The 19768-nt window shown below is 45.5% G+C and overlaps 2 protein-coding genes across 7 annotated transcripts; both read right to left on the reverse strand.

Annotated features, from left to right (window-relative positions):
- Window positions 1-831: 831 nt before the first annotated feature.
- On the reverse strand, window positions 832-10850 carry map3k14b (mitogen-activated protein kinase kinase kinase 14b). 5 transcript variants are annotated; one of them, XM_040175877.2, is made up of 16 exons: window positions 10557-10675; window positions 9583-9903; window positions 9034-9343; window positions 8517-8592; window positions 7196-7973; window positions 6626-6760; window positions 6382-6511; window positions 6133-6261; window positions 5100-5204; window positions 4822-4985; window positions 4581-4731; window positions 3370-3930; window positions 2670-2776; window positions 2424-2544; window positions 2243-2343; window positions 832-1924 (listed from the first exon to the last, which is right to left on the reverse strand). In XM_040175877.2, the coding sequence occupies exons 3-16, from the start codon at window positions 9320-9322 to the stop codon at window positions 1760-1762; spliced, it is 3012 nt and encodes a 1003-aa protein (XP_040031811.2). In that variant the 5' UTR covers window positions 9323-9343; window positions 9583-9903; window positions 10557-10675; the 3' UTR covers window positions 832-1759. The 5 variants fall into 5 exon arrangements, 4 of the variants coding, with proteins under 4 accessions (XP_040031811.2, XP_040031810.2, XP_077959005.1 ...); XM_040175876.2 differs by lacking the exon at window positions 9583-9903 and having other exon boundaries at window positions 10557-10839; XM_078102879.1 differs by lacking the exon at window positions 10557-10675 and having other exon boundaries at window positions 9426-9640.
- Window positions 10851-11565: 715 nt separating this feature from the next.
- grnb (granulin b) lies at window positions 11566-19316 on the reverse strand. Of its 2 annotated transcripts, XM_078102880.1 has the most exons (17): window positions 19125-19265; window positions 18971-19011; window positions 18796-18882; window positions 17422-17562; window positions 16990-17106; window positions 16119-16232; window positions 15766-15907; window positions 15586-15686; window positions 15231-15360; window positions 15068-15159; window positions 14745-14886; window positions 14491-14588; window positions 14163-14396; window positions 13684-13938; window positions 13360-13605; window positions 12422-12667; window positions 11566-12162 (listed from the first exon to the last, which is right to left on the reverse strand). In XM_078102880.1, the coding sequence occupies exons 3-17, from the start codon at window positions 18805-18807 to the stop codon at window positions 12034-12036; spliced, it is 2199 nt and encodes a 732-aa protein (XP_077959006.1). In that variant the 5' UTR covers window positions 18808-18882; window positions 18971-19011; window positions 19125-19265; the 3' UTR covers window positions 11566-12033. The 2 variants fall into 2 exon arrangements, with proteins under 2 accessions (XP_077959006.1, XP_040031813.2); XM_040175879.2 differs by lacking the exon at window positions 18971-19011 and having other exon boundaries at window positions 19125-19316.
- Window positions 19317-19768: the final 452 nt, after the last annotated feature.

The following is a 19768-nucleotide window of genomic DNA, read 5'->3' on the forward strand; positions in this document are numbered from 1 at the left end:
TAATTTTTTCCCTCAAGGGGACAATGTGTCCCTGCAAGAAGCCACGCAGCGCTGTAAAGAAATGGTTTTCACTGTTTAGTATATTCCTTAGTTTAAGGTTTTGCTTGTCTAACTCCTTTACGACAGCGGTGTGATGTAACCAAGGATGTTACTTAAGTGCTTTTATGCTACTATTTACTTCCACTACATCTCCAAAGTACTTGTTACTGTATACATCTCAGTGGTACATAATGTACTTTTTGCTGTATTACATACCAAAAGTAAATTTTGTTTGTTTTACACTACTAAATCTCCCATTCCTCACTTAAAGGGTGACCTGGAAGCTGCTAATTTGTGACATTTGGCTGCATAATTAAAATTAACTTGACTTTAAACGCTTATCGAACAACTAAAAGGAGCCCTTTCTTTCTTCTTGTCCAGTGAGCCGTTTCAAAGTAGGAGTGAGCCCTCCATTGTGTTTTGTGTTGACACATTGCAATATTTGAGCTACTGAACACCTGCCGAGAGGCAAAGACAAACCAGCTGGTCGGAGACACCGGATCCGTCCATCAGGCTTCTGTGGGTTCGTGGTGTCGGGTCAGAAGGGTTCTAACCCTCACATGAATAATTAGCATTGCGAGCTGGACAAATGTTGAGGCCATGAGGAGGAAATGAGAATAAAACACGTCAGTGGGTGTTGTTAAAAGAAGGCGGGCCCCGTTCAAATATTAACTAGGTGCAGAGGTTTGACCTCCACATTCCTCAAAGGAAAAAACAAGTTTGAGTTTCAGAAATACTTTGACAGTGTCTGGTCAAAAAGGTTTCCTGGTAATCAAATCTGTATCAAAAAAAGACACTTAAGCATTTTATTAACAGTATTTCCTGTGAGCGTTGTTTTAAAGTTCAGTCCAAACATGGCAGAGTTTAAATACAAAATCAATGGAATCAGCAGATTAAATACCTATTAAATGTTTTTAACTGTTGACTATAAGCAATCTTCAGTTTCCTAAATTAACTAAACAAACTCCAGACATGGAAATAACTCCAAATTATTACAGTAATTGCCTCCGTACTAAGCGTTCAGACGCCTGAATCCTATGATCTTTCACACGTGATGCGGTCACATGAACTGTGCTTATTGGCGTCGTTAACGTCGGTCGGCCTGATCTTCGTTCTACGCTGGTTTCATCAGCTTGGAGGTCAAAGGCCGAAGAACAAACCGCTGAGGTCATAGTTTTTAATAAGTTATACTTAATAAAAACTAGAACATTTAAGTTATTAATGTCTGAAGGGCTCATGTGTCACTACAGTAACTCAGAGTTAAGCAGCTTCACTCGTTATAAAAGGGCAACATGACAGACTTTTCCAGATTACAAAGGAAACAGAAGGGAAAGTAACAAAGAGGAAAGATATCCTTTGAAAATGGCAGAAAGTCGGCTTTAAATTAAAAAAAAAAATCTGACTGATTAAATCCCAACTCATAAACTCAACAAGAAGCACCAGCTGTCCTACTTTATATAAATATAAATACAAATTATGTATATACACACAAACACGCAAACACACATAAACAGGGAGGAGAGTCCCCTACCCAGCATGCACCTGAGTCTTCACAGAGACCCGATGCATCGTGGTGCCGGATCAGGCGGTTACAGAAGGACATTAAATGACCCATGAATACTTATGTTTACACTGTCGGTCACATCAGCAGCGCATCTACACGTGTTGTTGTGATCGATGACTAAATCAGTGCGGAGACAATAAACAGGTCAACGAAGTCTCATTCCCGGAGTTCCAGCTTGCCGTCCGTGACCCTCCACCTCCAGCTCTGACAGCGGTCCGGAGCGGGGACGCAGCGCAGCCACAGGCAGGACTCCCTGATCTCCAGCTCGAAGGACACGGCCTTCCTGTCCAGAGTCTCCAGGGTGAAGGCCTTCCCCGAGACCTGACGATGACAGAGGACACTTTGGGAATCGAACCTCCGAGCCCAAACGGGTCAGATGTTGGCTTCTTTCTAGTACTTTGAAAGTATTTGTACTTATATGTTAATATTACAAATAAAAACAAATGCATCCAATGCTTTTTAATAATTTAAATCAACTCTTGACATCATACAAGACGTACTTTATGAACTAGAACAACAATCTTCGGGCTGCATGTTTGTGACTGTTTATCAACACACACGGACATGCCTCAGGATCAGGGAGGCTCTCCTCCTCAGACCATCACTCAGACCATCACTCAGACCTGCGCTGCCTCTCACCTGCTCGCTGATCCCAATGGCGACGTGCCCCACTTTGACCTGCCGACGCTCCCGGATCCTCAGACACTCGCCTTGGACGTTCTCGATCCAGATGTCAACACCTGGAGCAGCGAGTGACAATAATAAAACACGGAGGTCCACGGGGGTTTGTATCCGAGCGGTGACAGTCCGGCCTCCTCACCTTCAAAGCAGTAGGAAGACGGCTGATTGGCCGAGGCCGACCACTCCAGATGTCCTTCTGTCCGGCTGTTGCAGGAGGAGAAGACTCCAGAGCTCAGATCATCAGAGGAGCGATCGGACTCCTTCGAAAGGAGAGGAGACGTTCACTTCTTCTTTGTATTCAACCCATAAAAACACACCTCCATATACACACACACCTTCAAAGTATAGACAAACCCACACCTCCATGGGGCGCGCACACACACACCTTGTCTGAGGCGTCCATCTGCGATGTGTCCGAGCAGCTGAAGCAGGAGGGGGGGTCGTCTCGGGGCTCGGGGGACGGGGTCTGGATGGCGGTGCCGATCTCGGCCTCTAGTCAGAGACAACATGTTAGTTGTCTCGCTCTGTCCATCCTGCTGAGGGACGGCAGCAGGTGTCTGACCGGTCTCAGGTGTGCTTTCAATCCAGCCATGCTCTGGAGACACAGACGCGTCCTCCTTGGGTTCTCCTCATGTCGGGCTAAGAGTCCGATTTCAGGGGAAACTTCCTTAAAACAAACAACTATTTTTGTTTTGAAGGCTCAATATGTGGATCTCCATACCCACAAACCCATAAAAACCCAGGATGAATGATTCCCACAACTGTGAACATTGTAGTTGACTTTTGAGAGTTGTATAACGGAGTCTGAATAATATTTGAAAAAACTTTTCTTTAGAACCTCCAGAATCTAGAGAGGAATGAAGCTGTAACGTTTGAAGGATGTAAGAAGCCCTGAAGGATTTTTCTGGTTCAGAGTGTGAGAAGTTTAGTCACATGACCGACATGTTGAAGACACCACAGTAGAGGACCCAAGTGAAAGAGTAGATATCACCACTCACATTATTATTTATGTTTTATTAAATGTTATGTTTGAATATGCAATGTAGTAACATGACCCACTCAGCCGCTACCAGAATGTGACTCACCTTCTCGGAGGTTTTCCAGCTCTGGCTCTGATCCCCACGAGTCTTCATTTGTCTGCTGGCCTTTCTGCAGCAGAGGGAAAATGCCTCTGAGAGCACGAAGATACTCTGTGGACATGAAGGAGTCCCACTCCTCCTCCTCCTCTTCTTCTTCCTCCTCCTCCGCTCTTTCCTCCTCCCAATCGCCCTCGTAGTCCCTTTCACTTTTCAACCACTTTCTCTGCAGGTGTTCCTCCTCTGCCATGTAGATATCCACCTCTGAATCGGAGTCGGAGTGCCAGTCCTCTCTGTAATCGTCCTGCAGCGGTTTTGGCCAGGACTCCCATTCCCCGGTTAAGAAGTCCATCTCCGCCTCAGAGTCTTGGACCGAGTCACCGTCTCTCCGGTCGCTGCCGTCCTCTTCCACCGCTGTGGTCCTCCAGGGACTCACCCAGTACATTGGGGCCGGGGTTGTGGTCGGGTTGATCCCGGGTGTAGAAGGACAGACGCTGTCCTCATCCTGGCTCCCGTCATTCCGCAGATTATTGCGGGCGCTTTTGACGGACCAGGCGCTCAGACCCCCAACTGTGGAGGAAACGTACGGACCTCAATGATTTAGATAATGTTACAACAACAGTAAGGAACTTGCAATTGATCATTTTTGGCTGTCACAGTGTACACGGTACTTTCCCTGTACCATGTCATTTACTGCACTGGGGCGTCTTTCAGTTTTCCTGTTGAGGACACACAGCTATGTGTGCTTCACTTTAATTTGGGGCTGATGTAAAATCCAGACTTTCTCGCTGTGTCTTTTCGGGGTATTTCTAATTATCCTGTTACTAAATTTGTGCAGTCTATTTTTTAACAAGTGCGGCACATTGCAATGGCTCCACCTATTTGTATAATGTGTTGGAAAATAATGCTTTTATTTTCTATATTTTACCGGCCTCACTCATTCATTTCCCTGCTCTTTTAAGGACTTTTATGATGTTGATGATAGTCCATGTATTTAATATGATGCCATGAACACTGCGGTTATATAGTTGTCTGGGTTTTCTGTTCCGGTCGTAAAGCCCTTTTCAAGAATTTTGCAGTATGTTCCTGTATTCCTGAATATTGGTTCCTCCTCTAAGAGGCTTTGTTTTGTTTTTCTGCACAGTCGGTTTTTCTGGTTGTCAGGAGAAGGACGGGCAAACAACCATTTGGTGGTCAGATGTAGATGTAGCCACACCGACCGGCTCGGAGGGCTTTGGTGCTTTTCCTCCGGAGCTCCTTGGCCGATGCCCGTCTGTCGGGGTCCTTCTGGAGTCCGGCCCGGAACACTTTGGCCGTGAAGTTGTTGCAGTTGGACGGCACCTCCCACAGAGGAGCCGGCTGGTTGACGATCTGACCGACACAGGGGAGAGAAAACATCAGTGCGGGTCCGAGGGCGACAGCGTCACTTCTTCGGAGTGGGGAGGGGGAGAAGACTCTCACCTGCAGACAAAGTGGGGGGGAGTAGTATCGTGTCCACGGGGGGCATCCGTTGAGCATGTGCAGCAGCATGCAGCAGCTGCTCCACACGTCCGCCTTGGCGGACAGTGGATCCCCCCGGGCCACCTCGGGGGCCATGTGGCTCTCCGTGCCGGGGAAGGCGGCTCCTGGATCGATCGATAATCGTCATTGAGATCACGTCATACATTGTTATCGCGACCGTAGGGGAAAGTGCTGTTGAAGGACGTGTCTATTTAGTATTTCCAATCCGTCGCACTCACCTCTGAAGGCGCTGAAGCTCCTTCCGCTGTCGTCCAACGTCTCCGAGAGACCAAAGTCACAGAGGAACGTGTCCCGGCAGTCTGCCGACAGCAGCATGTTGTCAACTGGAATAAAGTCAACAGGCAAGTTTCAGTGGGAAGCAGCTTGATATCATCACATGCTCAACCGGGACACACTCGGTGGAGGAATCTGGAGGCCGGTGGGAAGGCGGAGGAGGGGGGGGGGGGGGTGTAAGGAACGTTGTCTTCTTCATGGAGCTCTGACTCGGATTCAGTGAGACGGGTCGATGGGATGTCATAGTGAGCCCCTTCCCCTTTAATCCTCTCAGCCGGGGATTACCGAGGGTTTAGGGGTGAGTCACTCCAGGATTCAATGTTGACACCGAGGGAAAGGGGGTGTGGGGGGGTGACAGTGGAGCCATCGGCTTTACTGGGCTCCATCCTTTTACCGCTGCTGAATTATCAAACACTGCTACTGCCGGTCTCACAATAAAACTACCATCTAGTTTTACAGAACAGCTGAATGTGTAGAACATGTTTTCATGACTACACAGCAGTCGGATTAACAAACTGGACAACTATAACTCAGAATTACATATTCCCATCTAATAAAGTTTGCAACATTCTTCTGTCCAGCAAATGCGGAGCAAAAGTTTCATTCGCTCGTAGATGCGTTTCTCACAAATATACATCCAATATTCTCGCTCTTTTGGGTTTTGGTCTCTGCCCAAAGTGAGTAAAACATTTTGGAGAAAACTTGGAGTTTTCACTGAAATCCTACTTATGTGTCACAGTTGTCATATTCACACAGCAAAATAACAAAGATGAGACGACTTCCTGGATTAAATGACAAAGACGGGGGTCTGGTCCCAATTGGATACATTTGACCCACCGCCTCCTATTGGGAACCTGCAGAAAAGCGCCGTCTCTCCTTTTATACAATTTCAGGATGGTAACTAGAAGGTCAGAGAGGTGCTGTTCTGTTGAAAGGGTGAGTTGTTGCTTTTTTGGAGGCTTAGGGTCAGGAACATACCTTTGACATCCAGGTGCAGGACCTTTCTGTGGTGCAGGTGCTCCAGGGCCCCCAGTGACTGGTGGAAGTAGTGCAGGGCCAAGTCCTCAGGAAGGGAGCTCATGTCTTTCAGGAGCTGGGCCAAACATGCTGTAGAAGTTTTGGACAAAACCATTATTTTTAAGTCGAAGTCAATACTGACAATACAATACTGTCCACAACATATAGAGCATTTGTTTTATTTGTTGTGGAGACCGAAGAGGCGTTTACCAGGCTTCAAGTCCATGAAGAGCACAATGTTGGGTCCCTCCCTCACAGCCCCAAAGAGCTCCACCACGCGAGGAGAGTTGAGAGCGCTCCACGTGCTCACCTCCTCACTGCTGAAGTGACTCGCCGGGATCTGAGATCAGCGGACAGCGATGTGACTTTGGGGAGCAGGAGACTTTGGGAGGGGCACATCTGGATTCTGTGTTTATTCTTTTTAATATAAATGAATGACTCTTTCTTGGCTCACCCTCTTGGCAGCACATTTGAATCTTGTCCTTTTGTCCCTGACACAGAAGACGTCCCCGTAGGACCCGCTCTGTATGCGGCGAAGGACGCAGTACTCCTCTCCCTCCCTGTACTCACAGCTGCTGGGCTGAAGAAGCTGAAGAATGCAAAAGGGTAAAAGAAGAGCAAATCAACACAAAGCCTTTGGCTTGGTGATGTTTCAGTAGTCAAAGCAGAAATAACTGCTGCAACTGAAGCGGTCAGTGCATTAAAATGCATTAAACATTTGACCAACTCACTGTGCATAGAGAAGAGGTTGTTCTATCAAAGTTATGAAGCATTTTAGCATATTTGAGGGCTTTGTTTTGGTTTCTAAGACCCACATTTTTATTTTTGTTTCTGCTCATTCTCTGCTGGTGAACACAGTGGAGCATTTAGCAAGGAGATGGATATCGCCCTCAGTGGGTGGTCGAGACCAGAAATACAACTCCCCATGTAATCGTCTAGCAAATAAAATAAAAGTGCACAGTGTGCACAGTGTGTGCAGTGTCTGGTGTTTGTACGTTACAATGGGTGAATGTAATTGTCTCACGTGATGAAATATGAGTCCTTCATTGACAGGCGGGCTGCTCTCCCAGTTCAGAGTCTGGTTGATCATATCTCTAAAGAAAGGTGAAACAAAGAGCTTCGGCAGCTGTGTGACTCGTCCTCTCAGGCCGCCCAAAACCGCGTCAACATCCCACGTGTCCACCACACCAAAGGCGTGCTGGGACGCATTCTCTGGGCTGGATTCAGAGGCTCCCACAGGGCTCCGAACACACCCTTCAAAGTCTGAATCCAACTCTGCATGAGAGGAAGACGTACAACCAGACACCTGCATCAGGTCCAAGGCCAAATTTGACACTCTGGCTTCGACTTCCAAACCGCCGGGCGCGCAGTCCTCTGCGGCACAGGAGGAGTCCGACTCGCTCTCGTGAGTGTAAAGGGACTCGGAGTCCCGGTGCAAACTGCAGTCAGAGTCTGAGCCTCCTCTAGCGTCCGTTGCCGCGGGCCGGTCCTCTGCCGCATCCTCTCCGCCTCCAACGCACACATCCGCACCGCCTGGGCCCGCGCAGTCGGTGAACTGCGGAGGAGGCGGGATTATCTCGGCGGCGGCGAAGGACGTGGTCTCTTTGCTCGCCGAGTTCAGCCAATCGATCTCCTGCACCCACAGACCCCGGATGATTGGAGGTCGCTCCCCGTCCGCTTGGCTCTGCCTTCCGGTTTTCCGGCGTGGTTTCCTCCGGAGGTGATGCAGTGGGAGTTTGGCCGCCACGTTGAAGTCCTCGTCCTCTGTGTCACTCAGGAGCGCAGCTTTCACACTAACAGATCTGGAATGTAGTCGATAGAGGTTCAGGTCACTTGGCAGCAACCTCTGAAGTGAGTCTTTTAAAGATGCATTCTCTCTAGTGACCACAAGAGGGCGACCCTTGACCCTGGATAGAAGTCTAAGAGAATGAGAGTTTAATGGTCTCAATCCCTAGTTTCAAGTCTTCTTCAATACAATATGAAGTTAATTTGGTGAATTATGATCCATTTAGAGTCAAACAGACCATAAAGTAGGGGATGCTTTAGGGCGGGGCAACACGATGATTGACAGTTCTCTACGTCCTCCTCATTACAAATATGGTCACTGTTTATCTCTCACAAAAAAGCCAAGATGGTGGCTTCCAAATTTTTTAACTTAAGGCTTCAAAACCTCCGTCCAAAAACTGATATGTGACATCACAGCAACTATTTCCACTTCTTACGAACAGTAAAATAACTGAAGCTCTCCCTAAATCCTAAACATGGAGCCGTCAAAAGGTTTGTGTTCTTACAGGTGTATAATTCATTTTGAGACATGTTGATGTGGATGGTTTATTATGAAGTACCTGTGTTTTTTGAGCAGCTGAGATCTTGAATAAGGGCGCTGTGTCTTTGTGGGGCTGAACTCCTGAAAGTCTTCTCCTGGAACGGAGAAAAATTGATCTGTAACTTTGCAAAAAGTGCTTTCCAAAAAAATATAAATACATTCAGTCAAATAAAACAGTGTGGGACGATCGATACAACCCATGCACGTCTTGAATAAATGGCTAGCATTCAGCTAAATTAGCTTGGCATCAAGACGAAGGAGGAAGCAAAGGAGCTAATCTCAAGAGTTAACATTCTAGATGAAGTAGAGATTAATGCTCATGAGATTTAGAGGTATTGGTAACTTGTGATGCCTTTGAACTGTTCTATGTGCACTCAAGCCAGACATTTGAGTGCTAGCATACCGTGCTAAAAGTAGAAACACATCCAGTAGAGAGGAATTGCCCTAACCCTAAAAATGAATTCAGCATGCATACTTATCATAGACATCCCTAACGGATTCAGACACACACAGAGAATCCACATAGATCCACGTACTCTCGGCCTGTGCGACTATCGAGACGTTCTCCTCAGCGGCGTGGCGCCCCTCGGCGACCACGTGGTTGGCCGTGCCGCGCTGCATCACCCGGCTCAGGCGGCTGCCGATGGCCTGGACCAGCGAGCCCTCCTCCTCCTTCTCCTCCTTCTCCTCCATCTCCTCCATCTCCTCCTCCTTCTCCTCCCCGCATCCTCGGCTGGCGTCCTCTTTGCCGAGAAAAGAGAGCTCTGATCCTCCGGTCATGACGACGAACGGGGTGTTGGAGTTAAACATTCGCGGGATGGCCATGGAGCATCTACGCTGTGACGACTGGAAGAGAAGCGAATCAGAGGCCCAATCAGAACATGCAGAGCTGCTCCCCAGGAATCACCTTAACAGGGACAGTTTGAACCTTTGGATATGGAGGTCTCAACCAGATCTGGGTTTGTTTACTTTTTTGGCAAGCAGGATTACTGAGAAACCTCTGCCCTAATGTCACGAGCTTGGGGGGGAAAGAGGATCTCTTAAATGATGAGGACTCAGTTCTGTTTAAATTGTAGTTGACTGACTGTTTCGTCTTTGTCTCTATGACAGCTCGCTTTCCCTCGATGCCGTCGGTAAAAAAGGGTCAGCTGGTAACACCAGAGGCTCCCCTACGCGAATGGAATAGCAGAACCAGCAGATTTGTAGCCGGCTTTGATCCGGACGCGGTGGCCTTTGCGGCGTCCGGGCGTGAATGAACGGACACCAGCAGAGATCCTGGCCAGCGGAGTATAAATAGCACGCAGGGCTTTGGCGCGCGGGTGGATGGGGGGCGCATGCCTTCCACTGCGCCGGGCCAGCTGTCCGGGTCGCTCTTGCTCAAATGCTCGCCATGTTGACAGCAAATACTGGAGGGGATGCGAACACACAGGCGTTTCCCATGAATAAGGAGGCTCCTGAAGTCCTCACACACGAGGAGACGTTCTGTTACTGGAGACTTTAAAGTGGCGTCAACACGTGTGTGGACCTGAAACTAAAGATAATTACTAAATGACTTTCAACAAAGTCTGGTTTTTGATGAGGAGACATTCAGGCAATATTGAATAATTACCTGTTGTGGACATTGTCAGTAGGGACATAAGACAATACAAATATACTAAGACAAGATATTGATATACAAGTTTTTAAAAAAGATAATTAAAATCTTGAACAAAGAAACGGATTAAACGGGTTGTTGCAGCAGCAAAGCAAGAATATCAATAGAAAAGAAAAATAGAGTCTTGTATCAAACTAAAATACAGATATAGTACATTTAGAAGAATTGGCGGTCCTTTAGAGACGTGAATGACAGAATATGTAATAAATAACCATTAAAAACAAAATTACTAAAATGACACCTAATTTTTTCTTTAAAGCTCAACATCTCAATCACAACCTCCCATGATGCACCACTCACTCTCACTTCCTGTCACCTGGAAGCACCACTGGCTGCTCTGCTGAGCCTCAGACCTAACCAGAGGTCTTCAAAGTCAAGAGAAACTGCGTCCACAGAAGCGCTTACCTCAGTGAGAGACGAGGAGAGATCGGGTCTCCGCTGCAGAAGAAGCAGCAGAAGAAGTAAAGGACTGTGTGCCGCTCTGTGCTGTGTGTCGATGACCATGTGTGTGAGTGACAAGCCGCCCCGCCCCCTGCGCACACACACACACACGCACGCACACATTCCTTCCTTCTGTGACCCTTGTGCTCTTTTAGTACCTTTAGTAGAAGTACTTTCATGCCACATTCTACTTGTACATTACATTTATCTGACAGCTTTAGTTGGTTTATGAATGAAACATTTAAAATGATCTTTTTTTGTTGTTATTTTAGTTTAGTTTTTCCATCTATAAATCATCCACTGCCTCGTTCATACAAAATTGTATGGATTTGTCTATGACACTATTTTCTAAATGTATGGAGTGATAAAGGCATTTCAAATCCCCAATTGTTTGTTTCTTCCCACCAGAGGGCACACGATGCACTTGTGTCCACTGCGTTTACTGTGGTTGTCATAACATCAAGGGAGGGGAGTGAGCTCTGCACATCCTGCCAGCTGATAATAATTCAAGTATGACCTTGTGCATTTAATTACCACACCAACCAAACGGACTTCCCCCATGCAAATAAATCCTTTTAACGGTCAACAACTTGTGACCGGGAAGGCTCCTTCCTCACAAAGTGAACTGGAGAAACACCTCCAGTCAAATATGATCTTCTAAAACGTGCAGATGAAGTCTGGTGATGCTGCTGAAGTTCACCGTTATTCCTCCATTAATTCCTGTTTCTCAGACACTCGATGCATCCGCCGCTGAAACTGGGTCCCAATAAATGGCATCATTTCCTCCTCAATGATAAAAACTTATCTTAACTTAACAGCCAGCAGATGGTTTTAGTAAATATTCGAGACTTTATTTGTCCAGTTTATAGAGGACTGATAAGATCCTAGAGTACTATAAGCTAGTGCCACATCAAATAAAATAAGCAAGGTTTAAAATCCCTGCTTTATAAAACAAATGACAGAAAAAGCAAAATAATAATTATACAACTTTATTTAACATCGTGTCCATTAAGACCATGAAGGTGACCAGTTTAACAACTTATTCATCTGTTCATAAAACCCAATGTAACACACTAAAAAGTAATTCCTTTGCTCATTGTCCAACTTGCTCCTCCAGCGGTTTGAAACAGTTACAAAAAATACATGAAACCAACATGACAAAGGAACGCATTGATGTTTTTATCTCTACATTTGTTAAAATGAAGAAAGCCATGACGCAACACCCACATAGTCACTCATCATCTGCAGCAAACTGAGATCATGATAATAAAGAATAAACAGCGATGTCACCTGGTCAAAGTGCTTCTACTTCATTATCATGTCTTCATTGCCACCACGTTTCATCAGCCCCCCCCTCATATGAAGGACAAAAAGAGGAAGTGCTGTCACAGACTAAAGTGGGTGTTATGGATGAAAAGGACTGGTGCACCTTTAGGTGGGATCAAAGTCCATGCGGGACAAAGTCACCCTTTCCGTCCCAGGTCAGCTGGGGGCGGGAGCAACCGCCGGCCTTCGGGTCACATGAGTAGCCGGCGGGGCAGCAGTGCTTTGAGTCAGGGCAGCAGACGGCCTGTGGGAGGAGATGCAGCGTAAGTCAGGATGAAGACTTTAATGTCGTTAACACAGATGAAGGCTGAACTATTTCATGAGCCAGATGTATCCTTTATGATGCAAGTAATTTATAATAAGCCAATTATCAGTGGCCCAGTAAGTTATTTATCGATTATTTAGGTTATTAAGGGTTCAGATCAAATTAAATCAAAAGTCAGGAGCCTTCGGATCAGACGTAGTGGTCACAAGTGTCCCGTGTGGGTGAGGCGTGAACGTACCTGCGGGGAGGGGCAGCAACCCCACTCCGATGCAGAGACCCTGCAGCACGTGGCCCGTCCGGGGCAGCGGAACTCCCCCCCGACGTCACACGCCACGTCCTCGTGGTCTACGGGCTCGGGCCGTACCACTCTGACCTGAGGGAGGGGGGGGAGGAGGGCGTCGGCGGTCTTCTCGCAGGTGCTCGTCTGCATGTTGCAGGTGTAACCCTGAGGACAGCAGTGCTCGCGGTCGGCACAGCAAACGGCCTGAGGAGACGGAACAAGGGGCTTTTATTAAATATGAAGAACACATAGTACAACGAAGGGCAACAGTTGTGTCCCACTAGCAAGGTCTTTAAATTTTCACATCAACGTCCTTGGACTATTAAGAATGTATCACCCCAAAAACATATTTAATAAAGTTGAATAAAGTGATTCCTTGGATTAAATTAGTCGTAGTGCTTTAAATATATTAATATAAATGTATAATTAAAGCAGAATATTCTGTAGAAGACATTTTGGGAGGTTCCCAATGAATGAAAACAAAAATAAATTACTGCAATATTGACGAGGGATTTTTGTAATAATAAATATATAAGTAAAAATATGAAGAGGTAATACATTGATTTAGGTGATTCAATTTAGGCAATTTAACTTATTGCTTAATGAGTTAAAGAATACTTTTTGATTAAATGTCCCTCATTTCTGCTGACCTCATCTGGACAAATTACTAAGTCTCTTTACTTGTAGAACTTGGGGAGGAAAGAGTTTATTTGGTGTCATTTAAGTCAGAGAAAAATGTAATAAGAACACAAAAGCCTGTTTTTCAACCTGTGAATTGCAGTTGATTTTTAAACTTAAATGGCCTTTTCTGAATGGATTAAAAGCGTATTGCCCCCTCAGACAGACCACCACTTATCACAATAATCTAACACGCGTATAGACGGCAATGCACGGACCTTCACCAGCGGGCAGCAGCCCCACCCCTCCGTCTTCAGCTTGCAGCACGTCGTCCCCGAGGCGCAGCTGCTCTTGTTGTCGCACTTGACGTCCGTCGCGGAGGCGTTCCCCGCCGCCTCGCTGCGGGCGCTCAGCTTGGAGAACCAGGGCACAAGGACAAGGGGTCCCTTCGAGCAGGAGGAGCGGTGGGGCTCACAGGTGTGGCCGCTGGGGCAGCAGTGGTCTCCGTCGTGGCAGCACACAGCCTTTGGGGCAGCAAAAACAAGCCTCAGCCATCATGTGGGTTTCTGTGTGTGTGTGTGTGTGCGTCACGGGCCAAGTACCTTCGGCAAAGGGCAACACCCCCATTTGCGTGTCTGGTCCATGAAGCAGCAGGTTGTGTCTCTGGGGCAGCTGGTCTGGGCGTCGCACATGTTCCTGGCCGGAAGAGTCGGCATGGCAACGGCCCGAGTGGCGCTCGCTTTCTCCACCCAGCGGAGGGACGGCAGGACACCCGAGGGGTCGTCGCAGGTCTCGGCCTGCAGGTTGCAGACGGTGTCGTGAGGGCAGCAGTGGAGGTGGTCCTCGCAGCACACGGCCTGGAAGGGAAGCAGAACAAAAAAAAGTGACACACAAATCGCAGTATTGATTCACTTATGTAGTTGCTGAAGTTGATGTTCAAAAAGTTAACAATAAATTAAAACAATGATCCTTTTCAACTTTCTGAAGGGTTCAGAAGTTTTCACAAGCCTCCCCCCCACTCCCTACACTGTGCCATGCGCTACCTCCGCCCCCATACGCTACACTATCCGCTCCTCATTACCTGAGGCAGAGGACAGCAGGCCCAGCCGCCGCCCACCGCTCTGCAGCAGGTGGACGTCCCGGGACATGAGGTGGTCTTGTCACACTGGCTGTTGCCGGTCGGTAGAGAGAAGGCGGGCGATTTGTCGAACCACGGCGTGGACGTGCCGGCAGAGGAGTCGACGCAGGTGGAGGCCTCGAGGTCACAAACAGTGCCGTGTGGACAGCAGTGCTGGTGGTCCTCGCAGCATACGGCCTGGAGGGGTGGCAGCGAACAAGCTGTGGTATCTGAACAATATCTATACACAACGTCCTCTGTGTCATACGCATGCACATCTGAATGATGGTACCTTGGGTAGTGGACAACAGGCCCATCCTCCCTCCACCAACCCGCAGCAGGTGCTCCCCTCAGCACACGCAACAGAGTCGTTGCAGGGAAGGACGCTGACTGAAAGAGAAACGATCATTATTATTTATTATATTATCAAACATTATTTTAAAAAAATGATATATATATATATATATCCCTAAAACAATTTTATTAAACAGCTTTATTTTATTAAAAATAAAACCAGATTTCCCCTGGTGAACATAACCGTCCCACCTTTTTTCTGTACTTCCGTCGGCGTTGCCACGGCGACGACCGTTAAGGCAGCCGCTCCACGGGCGGATAAACATGCGCTGTGGGCGACGTCACACTGGGTTCCTTCAGGACAACAGTGGATGTGATCTGAGCAACAGACGGCCTGGAAAGACAGAGGCTTGTCTCAGAAATATGTCAAAATGATGCATTAATGAATAGGCGAAGATATTTATTAAATAAAATGGAGTTGTGCAACTGATGAAATCGAGCCAAAGGGCAGGCGTAGTTACTTTGCCACGGACTCAATGTGGATCCGTTTGAACGCGTTAGTTCGGTGCACTCACGTCGGGCATCGGACAGCAGCCGTACGAGCCGTCCACCATCTTGCAGCACGTCGTCTCGTCTGGACACGACGACGTCTCGTCTGGACACGTAACTGAGAGGACGAGAAGCTATTAAATTATTAATCTCGATGCATCCGGCCTCTCTTTGGGTCGGCCTGCTTACCGTCATTGGGCACAGCGGCGATCTTCTTCAGCAGCGGAAATATCGCCTCCCCGTCTTTGCAGACCCCGTGGGCCAGGTCACATATCGTGTTGCTGGGGCAACAGTGGAGATGGTCGCTGCAGCACATGGCCTGCACAAGATTTGCAACAAACTTATTTTCCTGATTAACAGATTAATCATATGACACTTTATTTGTCAGATTATTATGTAAAATTATGTCTCTCAGGTAGAGATGTGATCTCTTCAAATTGCCTTTATTAAAACCTAAAGATATTAAATTTATAATACAAATGAATCAAAGAAAAGCAGCAAGTGTTGATCAATAAATCAGCTCATGTATATCAGACGCATGTACCTGTGAGTAAGGACAGCAGCCGTACTCTCCACTGGCCAGAAGGCAACACGTATAACTGTCTGGGCAGCTGCTTTTGCCCCCGGGACACGACACCGAGCCGACTAGAAATAAACAAAAGAATAAAAGTCATTAGTCTTCATTAATTGGTACATCAACATGTCACTTCGTAAATCTTTCTACCTGAGTGATTGTCCCTCCTCTTTGCAGGCAGCTTCTCCAGCATGGGGAAGGACTCCACCGAGGAGGAAACACACTTTGAATGAGCGAGGTCGCACTTTGTCGCCTCGGGGCAGCAGTGGAGTTTATCCTCACAACACACCGCCTGTAGGAGAGAAATGTCCTCCATGAAAATCCAATTAAAATCATACATGAGCTGATATATTCGCTTAAGCACCATCAAATATCTTACTAATACCAAAAACAAGAATCCAAAACATAACTTATTTGTGACCAAGATATGTTGCGAGAGACATTTTCAAGACAACATTCAAGATACATAGATCTCTCCATCGATATACCTTTATCTATCTCACCTTAGTTAATGGGCAGCAGCCCCACGAGCCGTCCAGAAGCTGGCAGCAGGTGGCATCGTTCGGACACTCGGACTCTTGGTCTGGACAGATGATGGCTCTCAGCGTCTCTTGAAGCTGCACCAGTCACACACGTCACACACCACAGCCCACGAGAAAGAGTAGTGTATAAATAAGTGTGTATAAATATGCGCACGCACGCACACGCAATCCTATGAAGAGAGACAGTGTTCCAGTCATTCAATCATTTCGGATCCTCCCGATAGTGAAAGTTCTGAAAAGAAATGTGCACAAAGCATACGTCATTTGAGCCTTAAATACAAGAATGTAAAGTGTATAGAAGACATTAACATCAGGACACTACACATTTACATATGTCCTCTTCGAAGGGCGTCATGAATAGTGCACCCTGTGTACAGGACTACTCTTGTTCTACAGCAGCAGTAGAGGGAAGGTCAGGGGTGTTTTATATCAGGGATTTATAAAGAAACAATGTGTTAAGAAAAGTTCAACTGGAATAATTTTATTTTCCAGAAGCAACAATATGTTGTCTTTTGCCATTTTCTCTCTCAATTCTGTAGCCCTTTACTTTCATGCGTCACTTATGTTTCATTTGCACCAATTTTTACTGTGCGTGCTTTTTGTATCATAAAGAGATAAGAATAAAACCCCAAAAATGCTGCAGCTTGCAGTTTGACCTGGAATTTTCAAATATTTACATACATATCTAAACGATGAAGGAAAAAAATCCATGACTGCCAGAGTGTTATCCCTCAGACTTAAAAATCTACAAAATAAGTTTAACGAGCTCAGAAGAAACAGCGAGCAGCGGAAAAACACAAGGAGAAAACCGCGAGTCCTTTGTCGGGTTTACCTGAGGGACGCGTCTCATCATGGGAAGGGAAACGGTCTTATTCACACATCGGCTGTGGACCAGATCACACACCGTCCTCTCGTAGCAGCAGTGCAGGTGGTCTGAGCAACACTCCGCCTGCAGGGGGGGTAGGAATAAAAAAGGCTTTAAAAACCAGCAACGACGTGAAGAAGAAAGTAAAGGTGGTTCAGGTCCTCCCGTTTCAGATGAAACATTTAAAAGACTTCAACTGTGTTTTGTTACAAGTCGGACTCTGGGTCCACCTCTTTACTGAAGTACAACTGGTTCATGTAGAGGATCAGGATTAAACGGAGACTGGATCAAGAGCAGATGAAAGTTCCTCGCGGGTCATTTTAAATTGTGTTTTCAATGCAGGACTTTTACTCGGTGTAGTATTTCTGCTTTGATTTAAATCTAACTAACGGGACTCACATATGGTAGCGGACAGCACCCGTAGCCTCCAACGGCGTTCTTGCAGCAGGTGTTCTGGTGCCGGCAGATGCCTCCATCCGGACAGACCCTGGTGCAGCTCAGGCCCAGCAGAGCCAGGAACACGACCCCCATCGGCAACATCTGCACACAAGCAGCGGAGACGATGACGTAATGTGTACCGACGATACGCAAAGATCCTCAACCCCTGTGAGCTCATTTCAGCTAATCTTTTGTTTGTTTTTTCCCTTTGTGTTTCTTTCTTTTTGAGAGTTAAAATCACAGTGGAGACAGATAACAAAGAACAGCACAGCAGCTCAGCAGGAATTCTTTCAGATAAACTGGGGTTGTGGAGTTTGTGACCTTTTATTGTGCTGATATCACACGTATTTTGGACATTTCATAACCCTCAAGAACTGATACAAAGAGAGAAAAATCACAATCAAATATTTATTTAATATTTAGTATTGCTTCTTGTTCGAAAGAACTTCTTCTGTACATTTTCTGTTCCAGTGAATTAAACCGGTAAATTGTTTCTCCATTAATTGTTCAGCTAAATAAAAAAAGGTTATTGGATGGACTATTTCATCAACAGTTGTAAAGATGTAAAGAGAAGCCTAAAGATAATAAAATATACATAATTCAAAAAAAAAATAGCAACCGGTTTTAAAAGCTGGAACTAGACGTTTGGACATTTTTACATATCAAATGCGTTAAACTGCTAATGTTTTTTGTGTTTATTTGTCACTTTCTCACTGCTGCTCTAGTGAGTCTGTTCAAGATTTATACTTACTATATTTTACTACAATCATCAGTACGAACATAAATAATTAATGAGTGGAAAATTCACATTATATACACAAGGAAAAGAATATTGAATTTAATCAACAATCTGCAAGATGTCAAATAGACTAGTATCTTCATTGAATAAATGTATGGAGTAAAATTATCTGGTAAACAGAAAATTATACAATGTAAGAAGACAAAAAAGGTTTCTGAGCCTTAAAAAAAAAAGGTTTATTAATATGTAACATTAATATATAATTGTTCTGGCTCCGGATAATCAGGAATCAGAAACACACCTAAATTAAAAGTGAAAGGAGGCTCTACACCACCATAAGCTGCTCCACGTATATTAAAGATGATTCATTAGATCAGTTAATTGCACTGTAGTTTGTTCTTAAAAAAGTAATGAAATAGAAAAAAGGAGGACCAGGATAAATCCAATATAATATACAGAATTTGTCCCTAATATAGAAGTTTAAAGTAGCAGAAAATGGTAATACTACTAAAAGTAAGAGTTTCCCTCAACGCATTAGGTTTCCACTACTGTAGCTAACGTTAACGTATCATTTAACATAGAACAGTGTAGCTTACCTTTAACGTCATAGCAGAGGCTTTGCAGTCAGCTTCAGTTCAGGTGTTATTAATGAACAGGTCTATGCTGCATTCTCCTCTTGCAACCTGAACAACAACACCACCATTAAACTCTGACAAAATACAGCACTTTTATAAGATATAAACAACTCGCCATCAGGTACTTTTCACTTACACAAACAGAAAGCAGGGACCTGGCTAACGTCGGACGGGTTTCTACAAACAAGATAACGGTAACCCAGCAGAAAACACCAGGATAGCATAGCGTGTAGCATGCTAGGTGGCTAACAGTAAAGCTAACCGGTTTGAATGACTTGTGTTTTTCTCACCTGATGGGTTCGCCGCAAATGGGAAAACCGTCTAATTCGACGCGTGACGGATATTTGAGCTGCTTCACGAACATTCAGAGTACAAAGAAACGAAGCTTTCTATTTTTTTAAAATAAATTTGCACTTCAACAATCACGTGACACGCTCTCACGTGACTCTGCCCTTAAAGGGATATTACACTGCGGGCCGTCACGTGACCGGAATACGTAATTAAAGGGAAACTAGATTTACTCAGGACTTTTAGATTTTATTTAATTTTTATTTCTCTTTTCTGACTAATTCTATTTCTTCTGTACTCAAACTCAGGAAAACATTTTGTACTTTTTACTACATTTATTTCCACATTTCCACACACAACTTCGTCTATTCACAGCTTTGCCAGAGGTATATAAAAGTAAAATTAACTAGTTGCCATGTTAAAATGATGAACACGTGAACGTATCAATAAATCTAATACAATAACCCCCAAAAATTCAGTATAATGCATGCTCTTACTTTTGGGGGTTTTAAGTACGTTCTGATGCTAATACTTCTGTAGTTTAATACGAACGTGTATGTTTATGTTTAATATGAACAGATTATTTCTACAAAGAAATATTTATTTTTGTCTCAGGAAAAGATCGGAGTCTTTATTCAGGTAATAT

Source organism: Gasterosteus aculeatus, chromosome 5 (assembly GCF_964276395.1).
Source record: "Gasterosteus aculeatus chromosome 5, fGasAcu3.hap1.1, whole genome shotgun sequence".
Taxonomy (NCBI): Eukaryota; Metazoa; Chordata; class Actinopteri; order Perciformes; family Gasterosteidae; genus Gasterosteus; species Gasterosteus aculeatus.